General features: G+C 43.7%; 1 protein-coding gene across 1 annotated transcript in view; it reads right to left on the minus strand.

Annotated features, from left to right (window-relative positions):
• INTS8 (integrator complex subunit 8) overlaps positions 1 to 16,440 on the minus strand; it is a 90,172-nt gene that overhangs the window by 45,691 nt on the left and 28,041 nt on the right. The window contains exons 8-15 of the mRNA XM_077493056.1: positions 15,561 to 15,668; positions 12,820 to 12,972; positions 11,468 to 11,568; positions 9,268 to 9,409; positions 8,026 to 8,096; positions 7,286 to 7,461; positions 1,675 to 1,808; positions 1,393 to 1,503 (exon numbers count right to left, since the gene is read on the minus strand). Coding sequence (XP_077349182.1) covers positions 1,393 to 1,503; positions 1,675 to 1,808; positions 7,286 to 7,461; positions 8,026 to 8,096; positions 9,268 to 9,409; positions 11,468 to 11,568; positions 12,820 to 12,972; positions 15,561 to 15,668 — 996 coding nt within the window. The remainder of the gene's footprint in view (positions 1 to 1,392; positions 1,504 to 1,674; positions 1,809 to 7,285; positions 7,462 to 8,025; positions 8,097 to 9,267; positions 9,410 to 11,467; positions 11,569 to 12,819; positions 12,973 to 15,560; positions 15,669 to 16,440) is intronic.

Raw genomic sequence — 16,440 nt, forward strand, 5'->3', positions numbered from 1 at the left:
CACATGCTTATGCAACTATGCATTTAGTCAAAACATGAAAGCGCGAGTCCCTATAAAACACGCATTTATACAATACATGCCCATGGAATCATGCATTTACGCAATAAGCAAGCGTTAATGAAACGTGTTTATGCAACATTACACAACATGCATCTATGCAGACATGTATAAACCTGCATCTTTATGCAACCCTGTATCCTTATGCAAACATGTATAACCATGTATATTTATGCAAACATGTATAAAACATGCATCTTTGTGCAACCATGCATCTTTATGCAACCATGTATCCTTATGCAAACATGTATCACATGTATCTTTAGAAACCGTGCGTTCCAGCAACCGCTAGTTTGCAAGCATACACCTGCTTAACTGCAGTTGGCCCCATACTAGTCCTGCAGGATTTAGCCAAGCACCTATGCATCTAATGCAGCCTCTATGCCATTTCAGAACAGCGAAAAAATAAAAAAAAATAAGCTGCAGACCAAAGTGCACACTATACTGGAGACAATTCCTTAAAGTGCTCCCATGCCCATGTTTTTCTGAACAAGTTTATATTTAAACATGCCTTTAAGCAACAAGTTTGCAAGTATGTATACTACACTGCACCTGGCTTCCGAGCAGTAAAAAAAAAAAAAAAAAAAAAAAAAAACACACTTTAAAAGTGAACTGCTATCTGTACAGGGGTGTATCGACTTTGTTGAACAGTCCCCCCCGGATTAAGCAGTAAATATGCAGCATATAATCTTGTCCACACAGTTCTCACATAGTAAGTACTCACACTTTGTTAGTATCCATGGGCTGCTGTTATGTCTCCAGAGGCCCTGCTGAACCTGTTGACCACATGGCAAAATGGCCGCCCTTCCACTTCCTGCCTCCATCTCAATAGGCCATAATGAGCAAGCCTGCGCCCTCTGGCCAGGAGGAGAAAAAACGCAGCCCACACGACTAAGAAGTACACAGCATGATTAAACAGCCACTGCCCCCCCAGTGGCCACCTGGACATGTCAGATCTCGCTCTTTTTTTTTTTTTTTTTAAAGAGAAACTGCAAACAAATGCAGATTTACCATTCCTGCTGCAGGACTCTGAACATACCAGGGGTCCAATCTTCACCCATCATGGCAAACTGTCATAAAACACCTTCAGAGAATGAGCCCCCTTGAATGTGGGGTCCACTCCCTTGGACCTGTATAGCAGCCTGCAGGAAAGCACCTTGGTCAGAACAAACACTGCACAGGGCTCCATTAAGCAGGGTCCAACGCCATATTATTATTATTATTAGTACTGTATATTTTACGCTTTAAAACTTTCTTTTGCACAGAGGTACCACAGAGGTATTTATTATTATTTCACTGCATAAAATATTCACATCAATAAGCAGAGCAAATCACCTTAATTGCACTGCAGTGTAAGCCTTTGGCCAGCAGTATATAGACAAGGTCTCTTGTCAGGTTATCTTTAATTCCCAGGATTATTCCGCCGTATACTGTTGGCACTTCCCACTAAAATGAAAAAAAAAAAAAAGCATTTTCAGGAACATGCATGCAAATTTAAAAAAGGGGGGAAAATTACAAACAAAAAACAAATAAATGGATGCAATACTACTAAGAACAACTGCCCAGGAGAACATTAGTACGTGTCTGTGAAGCGGTTACTTCTTGTATGTACTGTACCTTGCTAGACACAGTCCAGAACTGGTTGTCAGAGGTCATGCCATATAGTTCAATCAGAATCTGCCGTATTCTCCAGGGATCAACACTAAGGATGAGTTGATGTTCTAGCTGTCCAACGTTCACACTGGCGGAAGCTAAAAAAAAGTGCACCAGATTAAAAGCTGAAAGAGACGCCATAACAGTCCACACATTTGTTACTTCCTGTACAGACATTTATTTTGTGGCACACCTTAATGTACAGAATCTAGGCATTAATAAATATCGAGATTGTGAAAAAGGAAAAATGAGTATGCTTGCATCTATGGGAAGGGGAGAAGGAGCACTTGGAGATGAGCAATCTATATAGTGGTTCATAGCTCGCCAACCCTCAAAATCCACTCGCAAAATGCAAGCAGAATTTTTGAGGGCTGTCATAGGGTACCATCCTTTTTGCACAGTGTTTTCACAATGTTCCACCTTAACCACTTAAATACAAGGCACTTATACACCTTCCTGCCCAGACCAATTTTCAGGCTTTAGCACTGTCGCACTTTGAATGACAATTGCGCGGTAATGCCACACTGTACACTGTATTCTCCCCCCTCAGCATATATATCACCCTCACTTCTGTCCTCTCCTTATTACTGTACCCACCAACTCCTGCTAATTCTAAATTCACACACACTAAAAATCTCCAAGACCCTGGGCCATGTCCCTTCATATAAAGCATACTCCCATATTAACTCCCTCACCCTCCTGCTTCTCCTAACCTCTGGAGATATTCCCAAACCCTGGGTCTCCATCATTTAACTGTACCCCATGCACCCATCACCCTGCACCCTCTGGCAGCAGCCGCAATCAACACAATTTAGTTCCCATTTCTATTCTTCCCAAGACCAGACTCCCTTTCTCTTGTGCCCTTTGGAACTCCCGCTCTGTCTGCAACAAACTCACCTCTCCATCGTCAACTCATTTAACCTACTCGCCATTACCAAAACCTGGCTTTCACGAATCCAACACTGCATCTTCTGCTGCCCTATCCCATGGTGGTCTTCTCTGGACTCACTACCACGGATCCAGTGGACATAAGGGAAAAGGTGTCGGAATCCTTCTAGCCGCATATAGCACCTTTCAGGTACTTCAGCCACCTCCCTCTCTGTCACTCTCCTCTTTTGAAGCACACCGCATTCGTCTTTTCACTCTCTAAGGATAGCTGTGATCTACAGGCCTCCTGGACCAGTATCAACCTTTCTTAATGACTTCTCTGCCTGGCTACCCTACTTTCTTTCCTCTGAAATCCCCACAATCAAACATTCTCGGGGACTTCAACATCTCTATTAATACCAACACTCCTGCCCATTCCAAACTTCTCAGCCTAACCTCCTTTGACCTGAATCAGGGGATACATGCTCTTACTCACTCCGAAGGCAATATCCTTGACCTCATTTTCTCTCACCTTTGCACTCCATGCAACCTCTCTAACAATCCATTCCCTCTCTGATCACCACCTTATTAGTTTCACTCTCTCCCTCTCCTTCACCTCCTCTTCCTCCAACCGCATAAAAAGTTACCCGCAGAAACCTACGTCTTCTCAACCCTTCTCTTCACTACTCTGCCATCGACAACCTCTATGAAAAAATCTCAAGCCTATCTTGCACCAACCTAGCCACTTCTGTCTACAATGCTTCACTTCTAGCCTCATTGGACTCACTGCCCCCCCTCACTACACACAGAATCAGGCCCCAACTCCTTCAACCTTGGCAAACAGATGATACTAGAAGTCTGAAAAAACATAGTCATGCTCACAAGTGCCTGTGGCGTAAGACCAAGTCTCAGAGAGATTTCAACCAATATAATACATATATACATATCTGCCCTCTAAAAATACAATTCCAGTCTCCTCTCTGCCAAGCATACCTATTTTATCACTCTCATTAGCAACTTATCAGCCCGTACCCATCAACTCTTCTCTACCTTCAACTCTCTACTTTGTCCTCCACCGCCTCCACCCGCCAACTCACTCACTGCCCAGGAGATCGGCAATCACTTCAAACAGAAGATTGATGCAATTCGCTCTGAGATCTCTACTGTTCCGATACCCTCCACACTTTACACTTCATGCCCACAGGCACAAACATTACTTCCCTCTTTCAACCCCACCACTATAGACAAAATTACTAAACTACTTGCTAATGCCCACCTTACTACCTTGCCCTCTGGATCCTGTTCCCTCACAAATGCTACGTAAACCCTCTGGCTCTATGCTACACTCTCTAACCCACATCTTCAATCTCTCCCTCTCTCTGGCATCTTCCCCAACTCTCTAAAACATGCACTTGTCAGCCCTCACTGGACCCATCCAATCTTAACAACCTACGGCCCATCTCCTTGCTCCCCTTCTTATCCAAACTCCTCGAACGTTTGGTCTACAACCGACTGAGCATCCACCTCGCTGGGAATAGCCTTCTTGATCCCCTGCAGTCTGGATTTCGTCCGCAACACTCCACAGAAACTGCTCTCCTAAAAACGAACAAACGATCGACTAACGGCCTAAACCAATCAACACTATTTTATACTCCTACACCTCTCTGCTGCCTTTGATATGGTTGACCACCCCCTCCTCCTCAAAAAAAAAAAATCCACGCCTTTGGACTCCGTGACTGTACTCTTCACTGGTTCTCTTCCTACTTATCCAACCGCACCTTTAGCGTTTCTTACAACTACTTCCTCCTCTCCTTTTGCTTTCTCTGTTGGGGTCCCCCAAGGTTCTGTTTCGGACCGCTCCTATTTTCAATCTACACCTCCTCCCTGGGTCAACTGATAGTCTCCCATGGCTTCAAATACCACCTCTACGCTGATGACACCCAAATCTATTTCTCTACCCCTCAGCTCACTCCCTCTGTCTCCTCACGTATCACTAATTTACTATCAGATATATCAGTCTGGATGTTACACCACTTCCTCAAACTCAATCTATTCAAAACCGAACTTATAATTTAACCTCCCCCATATGCCCCTTCCCCTGATCTCTCTGTCAAAATCAAATGGCTATACAACTATAAGGCTATCCCCACATGCCAAGATTCTAGGTGTAGTCCTGGACTCTGAACTCTCCTTCAAGCAACACATACAATCACTGTCCAAATCCTGCTGCCTCAACATCTCCAAAATATGCCCCTTTCTAACCAATGACACAACAAAGCTCTTAATTCACTCGCTGGTCATCTCCCACCTCGACTACTGCAACTCCCTTCTCATTGGCTTACCTCTACATAGTCGATCACCTCTTCAACCAATCATAAATGCTGCTGCCGGAATCATCTACCTTACCAATCGCTCGGTGTCTGCCACTCCTCTCTGTTAATCCCTCCAATGGCTTCCGCTCAGCCAAAGAATTAAATACAAAATACTAAAGCCGCGTACACACGAGAGGACTGTCCGTCCAACTTAGTCCGCCGAAACACATTTCAGCGGACAGTCCGCCCGTGTGTGGGCTTCAGCTGACTTTTTCAGCGGACAGTCTGGCGGACTATGCCTTTCGGAATTTCCGTAATATTGTCCGTCCAACTTTGGACTAAGTATGGCGCATGCTCAGAAAGGATTTACACGGCGAAAGGTTGCATTGCAGTGTATTGGACGTCGTATTTCTAGTCCCGTCGTACGTGCTGTACACGTCATCGTGCAAGCTTTCAGCGGACTGTCTGTTCATCGTGTGTGGTCAAGTCCGTTCATTCGAAAGTAGGACGGACTGTCTGTCGGATTGTCTGACGGACTTAGTTGGCCAGACAGTCCGCCCGTGTGTACGCGGCTTGACAACTACGTACAAAGCCATCCACAATTTCGCCCCCAGCTACATCACTAACTTAGTCTCTAAATACCAACCTACTCGTTCTCTTCGTTCCTCTCAAGACCTGCTCTCTAGCTCCCTCGTCACCTCCTCCCATGCTCCCCTCCAGGACTTTTCCAAAGCATCTCCAATCCTATGGAATGCCCTACCCCAATCTGTCCGCTTATCTCCTACTTTATTAGCTTTTAGACAATCCCTGAAAACTCTTCTCTTCAGAGAAGCCTACCCACACCTAACAACTGTATTTAAATTTTCTCCATCAGCTCATCACCCACAGTTATTACCTTTTGTTTCCACTTGACCCTCCCTTTTAGACTGGAAGCTCTAACAAGCAAGGCCCTCTGATCCCTCCTATCCCTCCTAAGTGTACTGTCTTCCCTCATGTTTTAAAGAGCTGCTCAAACTGTTGGTGCTATATAAATCCTGTATTATAATAATAATAATAATAATAATAATAATAATAATAATAATAATAATACCCAAACTAAATGTTTATCATTTTGTTCCCACAAACAGAGCTTTCTTTTGGTGGTAAATAAAAAAAGACCAACATTTTTGGAAAAAAAAAAAAAAAAGCGGCCCGGATGGATGGTACTGATGGGCACTGATTGGCATCCATTGTGGGCACTGATTGGCATCCATTGTGGCTATGGGTGGCATACCTGGTGGAGACTATTGGTGGGCATCCCTGGTGGTCCAGTGTGGGCATCCTCGGAGGGGCTGCACTGATAATCAATCAGTACAGACCCCCTCTGTCAGAGCAGCCGATCGGCTCTCATCTGCTCACGTCTGACAGACATGAGTGAGGAAAAGCCGATCAATGGCTCTTCCTGTTTACACTGATCAGTCGTGATTGGACACGGCTGATCATGTGGTAAAGAGTCTCTATCAGAGACTCTTTACCTAGATCAGAGTTGCAATGTGTCAGACTGACCATACCTCCATAACGATCGCTGCGATGAGCGCCCGCGGGGGCGTTCAGCGGCTTGATATCTTGGCGATGTCATATGACTTCCGGTCAGAATATCGCAAACACTTTGCCAATGTCATATGTGCTATATGGCAGGCGGCAAGTGGTTAAGATTGGTATATGGGAAACTACCACTAGCTGATATCCTCAGACATCGATAACCGAGACCCAGGGAGAAATAATCCAGGATTATTCACTTCATGGTGGAGCACTTCTATTAGGAGTATTTGAGGCACGTTTAAAGACCAGGAGCAGTGATTGGAGCTTTCTTCAGCAAGATTTAGGAAACATTTTTTGGACTGTGCAATATTTATTAATAATTCTTATAATTAAACATGATTTCACCTTTGGACTCTCGTATATTTGGACTGTTTTTTTATCCTTTGTTCGCCTTGGTTTTCATAGGTGGTTTATTCACTTAAAAGGGGCAGCTTCACTATTTTTAGCATATTGTCATTTTTAGTTGGTGCTGGGCTTACTAATATTTCTTACACTGCACTACATAGTTGAAGGAAAATTTAAAGGAGATTGTAAGAAAATTGAACAATGAATAGCCAGCTGACACCCAAATTTAGATACCTGGCATAAAATGCCTAGCTAAGTCACAAGCCCTGGATGTACCTCTAGGAATTCTATCCCCCACAGTAGCAGCGTGGGAACTCTGGAACCTCCCAGTTTATCAGCAGTCATACATTGATAATAAATCCTGCTCAGTGTGCTGTCCTGTCCAGGTAAAACCTACTAAGTGAATGTGATTATAAGAAGAAATAGCACTAAGAAAAAACAATCCAAAGAGAAGAGACATTGCAGCTGACCTGGTATATCATAGAAGGAAGTCACAGGCTTAGTACAGAGATTGGTGTGGGAGGTCCTCTGCCTGATTTGCTCAACCAGCATCTTCCTTTCGTCATCTGTCAGCAGTTTCATGAACAGCTCATGGGAGGAAATCATAAACACTAGCTGTAAGTCTTCGATGCCCAAGCACAAGTTTCTGGATGAAGAAGTGGAAAAACAGGAATTAGGTACTCTGGCAAATGTTTACATTGAAATACAACTTACTGTTTATTTGGACTTCTTGGGAGGAACTAATGGAATAAACAGGCTTTATCTATAGTATCACATTCATTCTAAGATAAGTTGCACTCAATTTTTTAATGCGTGAAACAAAATAAAAAAGGCAGAGAGGTTACCCATTCCTAGGGAAGTGAGGAATGAACCAATAAAACAAGTGATCCTTTTGATTATAAGCATTGCTTGAGAAGATCAGGCCCAGAAAAGCTCCACCACAAAGATCCCTTATGTATACTTATTGGTACTGGATCCCTGCACTCTATGGCCATCCTTACTTGATACAAAACTACACAGGGCTAGAAATATAAAAAAAAAAAAAAATTGTACAAGGACATGGAACTTTTTCTAATGGCAGGCTAATTTAACATTTCACTTTTCCAGTCCAGGTTACAGAAAGGAAGCTTATGAAACACAATCGGTATCCAATTTATTTTTCATAATCAGTCTTTCTTTGGCAATGCTTACAGATGAAGCGGATCCTTACTTTAAAAATGAAGCTACCATTCGTCTTTGAGACTCCGTTGCTTCCTCAAACTTCAGAGACTTGGAACACACCTAAAAAAAAAAAAAAAACACAAATAAAATGACTGCTCTGTATTTATATTAAAGCGTAATTCCAGTCAAATTCTAAGGCTAAATTTACTCACACCCCAATTCTAAGACTTTTCTATCCACCCTTGGTAAAAAAAAAAAAAAAAAAAAAATGTATATCTACCCATTCTGAAGCCATTCCAGTTCAATCCTATGACTTGCTTCCAGTGCCGGCTCCCATGTAGGAGGAGGGACAGCTGACAATGGCTGCCCCATAGTAAGCCTATGGGCGACATCTCCAAGGTTCTGCAGCCATTTTTGCGGGCTCTCTCCTCTACACTGAAGCTGACACTGGGACCCGATCATGTGACCGGACTAGTGTGGCTTCAGAAAAGGCAAGTATAGGCATTTTTTTTTTTTACAGGGTAGGAGAACAGTCTTAGAATGGGGGTGGGAGTAGATGTATCCTTAATAAGACACTTTATAATTTGTTTATCTAATGATATGCAGTATGTATACATGACAAATTGTATTTGAAAGAACTATAGGCAAAAAATCATTTTCCTGGGTTTTTGACCGCTAGCTGCTCACCTCCCCCTTCTGGTTGAGTTCACAGAGGCGAGCTCAGCCAGAAGAAGTACGGCCTCCCTCCGCCTTCTCCCGCCACCAAGCCATTCACAAAGCGCAGCACGCTTCGCACATGCGAAGAACTGATCAGGCTGTGCAGCCGCTAGGCAGCAGCACCCGAGATCCATTTGAAAAATTGGTTAGGGTGAAGACACTGCTGGATTCATGGACAGGTAAGTGTTCTAATATGTAAAAGTCAGCAGCTATAGTATTTAAAGCAGCCTGGAGCCCCACTTTAAAGTACAAGGATCAGCACGATTACCAGGCGACTAATATTTTCAAAGATCAGAAATGGCTGCCCACAAACACAGATATAGGAGGTATAAAGGAGAATTCATGCAAGTTTAAGATATGCAGATCTTGGGATGTGGGTTCCGGTCTCCCTAAAAGGGTCCCACACAGCAAAGTAGCTACCAGAATATTAACCATGTCCCATTCTAAGAGGAGTACATTTGGTTTGAGCAACAAATACTGCATGTTATATATAACACATATACAGTATATAACATACGGAATGTATACTTATTATAAATAAATGAGCAACAAGGCAAATAAAAGAACCTCATACCTCAAGAAGATAGTCTATTTTCTCATTGTTTGGCTTCATAAAGAGCTGGTGAAAATGCACGCTGACTGGACGTCCATTAAGAATGTCTCGCATTGTGTTGCAAGCACAGATTTTAAAGCAAATCTCCTTCAGAGCATCATTCCTGCAGTGAAAGGAAATTGTTTCAGGCAGATCAGGCAACAACATAATGCTTTTGAGCTTAAACAATCTTCCTTAAACTTAACATTTTTGCAATTCCAGAAGAAAAACTTTTCTGAAGGTTTCAGTATTTATTATTTCAAATAGATTGGATAGAAACACATGTGATCACGAACATGCTTATGTTAACCTAAAGTACATCCAGGACAACGACATACACAAACGTGACAACCACGACGACTTAAATGTAGTAAGAGTCATGATGATACTGTGTAAGGAATTACCCACTGCATCAATGGCAGCCAAGTGGAATACCTTGGGAATTGGGAATGATTCGAGCCCCAGAGTTTTCATCGCTGCAGAAGCTTGCAATTTTTTAACACCTGCTGAAGAAGCTTCAGAATAAAAAGCAACCTTAAAGCCCATTTCACACAGCGCGATCCAATCAGGTCCACCTGTTGGTTTTTCAGGCGTAACTACAGGGGTCACAAATGTGACCCAGCCCCATGCTCCAGGTGCCTTAGCGAACAACCCCCCCCCCCCCCCCCACTCCTGTACACCTCAATAGGAGGGGCATGGTATATAGAGGAACTGATGCCCTCCATTTTCCTCCTGCAGCCACTGGATTGGTTCCTATATACCGTCACCCCTCCCTATCCAGCTTCTTTCTGCAGCCCTGGGCTCCCGTACTCTCTCCCAGCCCCTCTTTGCTCTCCCATGGCCCTTCCTTGTCCCCCCGAAGCTCTGCCGGGTTCCTCCCTCCCTCCCTCAGCCTCTCCCAGCTGCTGTCAGGGACATGTCAGGATGGAAAGCGGGGGAAGGGCCAGTAAATGTGCAATTTACCAGCCTCTTCCTTTTCTGAATGAATAGAGTCAACGATTGGCACAATCACTAACTCTGTCCATTCATAACTTAAGCAAATTGAACTGTATTTACTCTGCTTCAGTTTGTGAATGAATGAAAAGCTTTGTACAGAGCTATTCCTGTCCATTCATTCTGTGCAGCTGAGGCTGCAGAGATGGAGAATGGGGCTGTGTCCTCAATCTCCTTTCTCAGTCTCAAGGGAGAAACATCAAAGGTCTGTTTAGACCCCTGATATCTCACTAAGGATTGATTCACACTGGTGCGATGTGGGAAACCCTCCAAATCCAGTGCAGGCTCCTGTATCCTGCCTGAATTAAGGAAGATTCACACTGCCCTCTGCGAACTGCTGTGGGTGTCAATACAAAAAGGTAATGACATCCCCTCAAGATTGGTTCACAGATCGCATTGCAAACTGAGAATTCAGGCAGGAATCGGAACGCATAGGCGTGAACACCCAGGATAACCGATTCTGATGCAGGCCAAAAAAAAAAAGGGTCCTGCACGAGTTTGGTCCCAATGGGATGCATATTCAGTTTGTATGGCTGAATACGCATCGCACAGACATCGCATGTGATCTGCATAACAATGCGGTGCAATTCACATGCGATGTCTGCCATCGCACCAGTGTGAGCCAGCCCTAAAACCCTCCAACAGGGCTCCTAAAAAATAGTAATAAGAAACAAAATTGTAAAAAAAAAAAAAAAAAATTAAATAAAAATAATCAACCACTGACACCAGTGGCAGAACTATCAGGGTTGCAATGGTCATATCTGCAACTGAGCCCGGACAGCCTGCCAAAATTGAGTGGACACAGATGTGTTATTCGCCCACTCTGCTCCAATCAGCAAGGGATCTGTGAGCTGATCGAAACAGAATCCTCCCCATGTGAAAGGGGCCTAGCTCTCCAAAATCCTCAGTTTTTTCCAAATAGCTTAAGTTCTGAGGAAGAGGGTATTTTACAAACCTCCAAAATGCTTTGGAGTTTTTCCTCCCCCCAGTTTTTAAACACTATCTGTGTTCCTGTTAGAGACTTCTATGATTGAGCACAAAAAAATTCACAACGGGACAAAATCAGCGAATAAAGTAAAGCAATGCTTCATTTTTTTTATTTTTACCACATCTAAAGGAAAATAAAGATGGCTGGGATTGAATTCTAAATTACAGGTGCAATTTAGCATTAACAAGTGAAAGCACGTACCCTTGCTGTACCTTCTGGAAGAGCTCCCTCAAAACCGACTGTCTGAATTGGTCAGGTAGGTTACCATATACATTATCTTCATAGAAAATATTTAGTATTCCCTAAAAGTTACAAACAAAGGCGACCATGTATAAAACGATAAGCTAAAAAGGAGAACCCCAAAAGGGATTATACTGGAAAACTGAAGAGGCACAAGTCCATTATATTGCAATTTAAAGAAAGAAGTTATACTTTTCTGCTCTGTGCAAAAGTATTGCACAGTGTGGTCCCTTAACTTTGAATTCTGGAGTCCCCTGCCAGCACTGTCTATTCCTCCTTTCCTGCAGGTCTGCTCTCAAGCTGGGCTGTGTGCATCCATAGACACACACACACACCCCCTCCTGAGGACTTGACTGACAGCAGCAGAAGCCAATGGCTCCCCCTGCTCTCAATGTGTTCTGTGAGAATAAAGAGAGGGTAAGTGCACAACAAGTATTGGGGATTTTTTTTAACCATAATGCAGAAAATGCATTAAAAAATCCCGGTTAAAAAAAAAAAAAAAAAAAAAACCTCTGTGCACTGATTTTTTTTAAATACATTTTTGTAACGGTAAAAATAAAAGTTATACGAATGACACTGGCTGGGAAGGGTTAAAAACGTGTGCCTAACCAGTGTTTATGTGTATTGTGAGGGGCTTTCACTGAGGGATTTGCTGGTTTTAGCATATCCCCACTGACTGCACAGAGTTCTGTCCCATCTTCCTGCTCACCGATTAGTGGATGTTGGAGATCGGGTATTGGCCGGCACCCACTGATTGGCTTGTGCTGCGACTAATCACAGCACAGCCGCCACACACACACACACACACACACACACACACACACACACACACACACACGATTTGGCACAGCCGACCTGCACTGTAGCATTACTGTCTCGGATGTCCTGTGTCTCTCTCCCCTCAATGGCTGAGACACAGCAGTGGAGGCCACTGGCACCCACTGTGCCAATGAACAGAGAGAGTGGGAGGCGGGGACGAGCCATGACTATACGTCTTATGAACGCATAGAGCGGTGCTCAGGAGAAAGCACTCATTGCTTGCTATTGGAGGCACTGATCAAGGGGGAGGAACCAGGAGTGTCGGCAGGGGACCTGAGAAGAAGGATCGGGGTTGCTCTATGCAAAACCATTACACAGAGCAGGTAAAAATAACATATTTGTTTGTTTTTTTTAAACCCCAAAACTTTTAGAATCACTTTCAGCTTTAATACTGACGTCAAGTAAATGGTCAGGCAGACCCTACAAAAACAAACGGTTTTATAACCAGTTGCAGACAGATATTTTACAAAGGACAAATAAATGATCTGCCTTACCTGGTAATTACCACTCTTCATAAAGTTATGAATCTGACTATATGTTGATGATTGCTGGACAGTCACATTTGATGGGGCTAGAACACTGCATGCCTGGCAGTACCCAGCCAACCTCCTTTGATCTATTGCGCAGTGGGCGGAGTCTGAACCAATCTGAAGAAAAGAGACAGAGAAACAGACCCTTCCCTTAAGACCGTAACAGAACTTTCAGGGCTTCAAAAATAACATTTAAAGCGAGCTTAGTTTTTTTATTTCTAGGTTAAATACAGGTTTGCAATTGTAATATTAATAACACAGGTACGGGTTTACAACCACCAGGGTCTACAGTACTCCCCATGACAATGTATTCATCTGCTCTTCTTTATAGAAGGATGGACACGTTTTTACAGACATAATTCAAAATCAGCATCTACTTCCTGGATTGAGATGCCAGCTCAGAGATGGCACCACCATGCAAATCCTGGTGCCTGCACAGTTCTTGGCTGTGTTCAAAAAAAATGTCCAGTGCAGATCAGCCCCTGCTGCAGTCTCTCACCAGGCGACATGCCACAATGTTGCAGTCTGATCGGAGAGGAGAGGAGAGGAGAGGAGGGGAGGATAAACCTTGCCTCTTGCCAGAAACAGACTGGTGTCATCATGACCACCTAGGCAAAGTCACTAGCCTATACCACAGGATTGTACCTTGAATTTTACAAGGCTGAGCTTTTCTGAAAAATTTGAGGTTTTGCTGTATATGGTGACATATCAGAAATCTTTTAAAGTTAGTGAAAGGTCACCTTTTAACCACTTAAGGACCGGAAGATTTTCCCCCTTAATGACCAGGCCATTTTTTGCGATATGGCACTGCGTCGCTTTAACTGACAATTGCAACCCTGTACCCAAGCAAAATAATTTTTTCCCCACAAATAGAGCTTTCTTTTGGTGGCATTTGATCACCTCTGCAGTTTTTATTTTTTTGCGCTATAAACAAAACAAGACTGACAATTTTGAAGAAAAAAAAAACAATAAAAAAAAAATAAAAAATAAAAATAAAAAACACATTTTTTTTTTTACTAGTAATGGCGGTGATCAGCGATTTTTAATTGTTTAAGCTCCGGTGGGCAGGCGAAACATGTCAGGAGTGTGGCTTTGGTGGAGAGTGAAATGAGTATTTGACCCCTTCGCAAAACATGACTTAGTACTTGGTAGCATAAAGAGGTCAGACGTTTCTTGTAATTGGTCACCAGGTTTGCACACATCTCGGGGGGGGGGGGGGGGGGAATTTTGTCCCACTCCTCTGCAGAGCCCCTCCAAGTCTTTAAGGTTTCGAAGCCAACGTTTCGAAAGCTCCCTCCACATAATTTCTATGGGATTAAGGTCTGGAGACTGGCTAGCCAACTCCAGGACCTTAATGTGCTTCTTCTTGAGCCACTCCTTTGTTGCTTTGGCCATGTGTTTTGGGTCATTGTTATGCTGGAATACCCATCCACAACCCATTTTCAATGCCCTGGCTGAAGGAAAGAGGTTCTCACCCAAGATTTGAGGGTACATGGCCCCGTCCATTGTCCCTTTGCTACAATGAAGTGGTCCTGTCTCCTTAGCAGAAAAACACCCCCAAAAGCATAATGTTTCCACCTCCATGTATGACCGTGGGGGTGGTTTTCTTGGGGTCATAGGCAGCACTCCTACAAACATGGTGAGCTGAGGCCAAAGAGCTTGATTTTGGTCTCATCTGACCACAACCCTTTCACCCAGTTCTCAGAATCATTCAGATGTTCATTATCAAACTGCAGACGGGCCTGTACGTGTGCTTTTTTGAGTAGGGGGACCTTGAGGGCGCTGCAGGATTTCAGTCCTCCACGGCGTAGTGTGTTACCAATTTTTTTTTGGTGACTATGGTCCCAGCTGCTTTGAGATCATTGACAAGATTCTCCTATGTAGTTCTGGGCTGATTCCTCACCATTCTCATGGTCATTGAAACTCCACGAGGTGAGATCTTGCATAGAGCCCCAGACTGACAGTTATTTTGTGTTTATTTTGTGTTTCTTCCATTTGCAAATAATCACGCCACTCTCTCACCAAGCTGCTTAGCGATGGTCTTGAAGCACATTCCAGCCTTGTGTAGGTCTGCAATCTTGTCCATGACATCCTTGGACAGCTCTTTGGTCTTGGCCATGGTGGAGAGATTGGAATTCGATTGATTGCTTCTGTGGACAGGTGTCTTTTATACCGGCAACAAGCTGAGTTTAGGAGCACTCCCTATAAGGGACAGTGCTCATAATCTCAGCATGTTACCTGTATAGAAGGCACTTGGGAGCCAGTGATCTTGCTGGTTGATCAGGGATCAAATACTTATTTCACTCATTAAAATGCAAATCAATTTATAACTTTTGAAATGCGTTTTTCCTGGATATTTTTGTTATGCTGTCTCTCATTGTTAAAATAAATCTACCATTAAAATTATAGACTGATCATTTCTTTGTCAGTGGGCAAATATCCAAAATCAGCAGGGGATCAAATACTTTTTTTCTCTCACTGTATACACCTCAAAACATCCAATTTTTTATTTTTTTTGCTGATACCACAGTGGTCATATGTCACCAATCCAGACCCTGTATTCACGTAAGAGGCATTTTACTGTGCCAGCAGTGAGCCAACAGCGGTTTCTCACTCTTGTACAGCATGCAGTGCTTTATGGTTTAGAAGACATATGGTAAAGGGGACACAGCAAATATTTTATCTGTTCAGTTTGACAGTCTTACCTTGGATACTAGTTGTTTGGTGTTGAAGAAATGCTCCCTAGCCAGCTCATAATTTACTGGGTTGGAGGGTCCTTGCTGGAAATAAAAGGCTCCAAGGTCATAGCACACCTGCAGAAGAGAAATAAATCTATTGGTTCCAACCAAATAAAATGTTTCATGAAGATGTTAAAACATCCAGCATAACCCTCACCCACTCATAACACTGAAAAGTAAAATAAATGAATATGTTGTGAATCAAAACACCTGTGTGAAATTATCTGGATGGAAGCAGACATTTTCTGACCATATGTTGCATACCATTTGAGCCAAAGACTATTTTTTAGCTTTAAAGACCCAAAAGCAGCACATGAACCCTGGGGAGCAGCTATTTCTATGAGGATCGTCCCATACGGGGGTTTTACTTTGAACCGATTCCTCTTATGCCGCGTACACACGATCGGATTATCCGTCAGACTCTGGACAATCCGCCCGTGTGTGGGATCCGGTGGACTTTTTGTACCCAAAAGTCTGGCGGACTTAGAAAGAAGTTTTGACTCAAAATTGTCCACCGGACTCGGCAGTCCAGCGGACAATCCGCCCGTCTGTGTGCTAGTCCGCTGGACTTTTGAAATGAACGGACTTGCCCACACACGGAGAAAAGTCCGGTCATTTTGAACGTGGCTCCAGGTAGACGGGACTAGCGCAAGAAGTCAGTCGCCGCCTCCATCGGCGAGATTGACACCTCGCGAGCCCCGTCACCTGGTATGGATTTAAAGGGGAACCCCTACGCCGAAAAAACGGCGTTGATGAGGACAAGGGCCTCTTCCCGACAACCCTGGCCATTGGTTGTCGGGGTCTGCGGGTGGGGGGGCTTATCAGAATCCGGCCCCCCACCATATGT

This window comes from Lithobates pipiens, unplaced genomic scaffold (assembly GCF_037356315.1).
Source record: "Lithobates pipiens isolate NorthernLeopardFrog02 unplaced genomic scaffold, aLitPip1_a1.2 Scaffold_19, whole genome shotgun sequence".
NCBI classification, from domain to species: domain Eukaryota; kingdom Metazoa; phylum Chordata; class Amphibia; order Anura; family Ranidae; genus Lithobates; species Lithobates pipiens.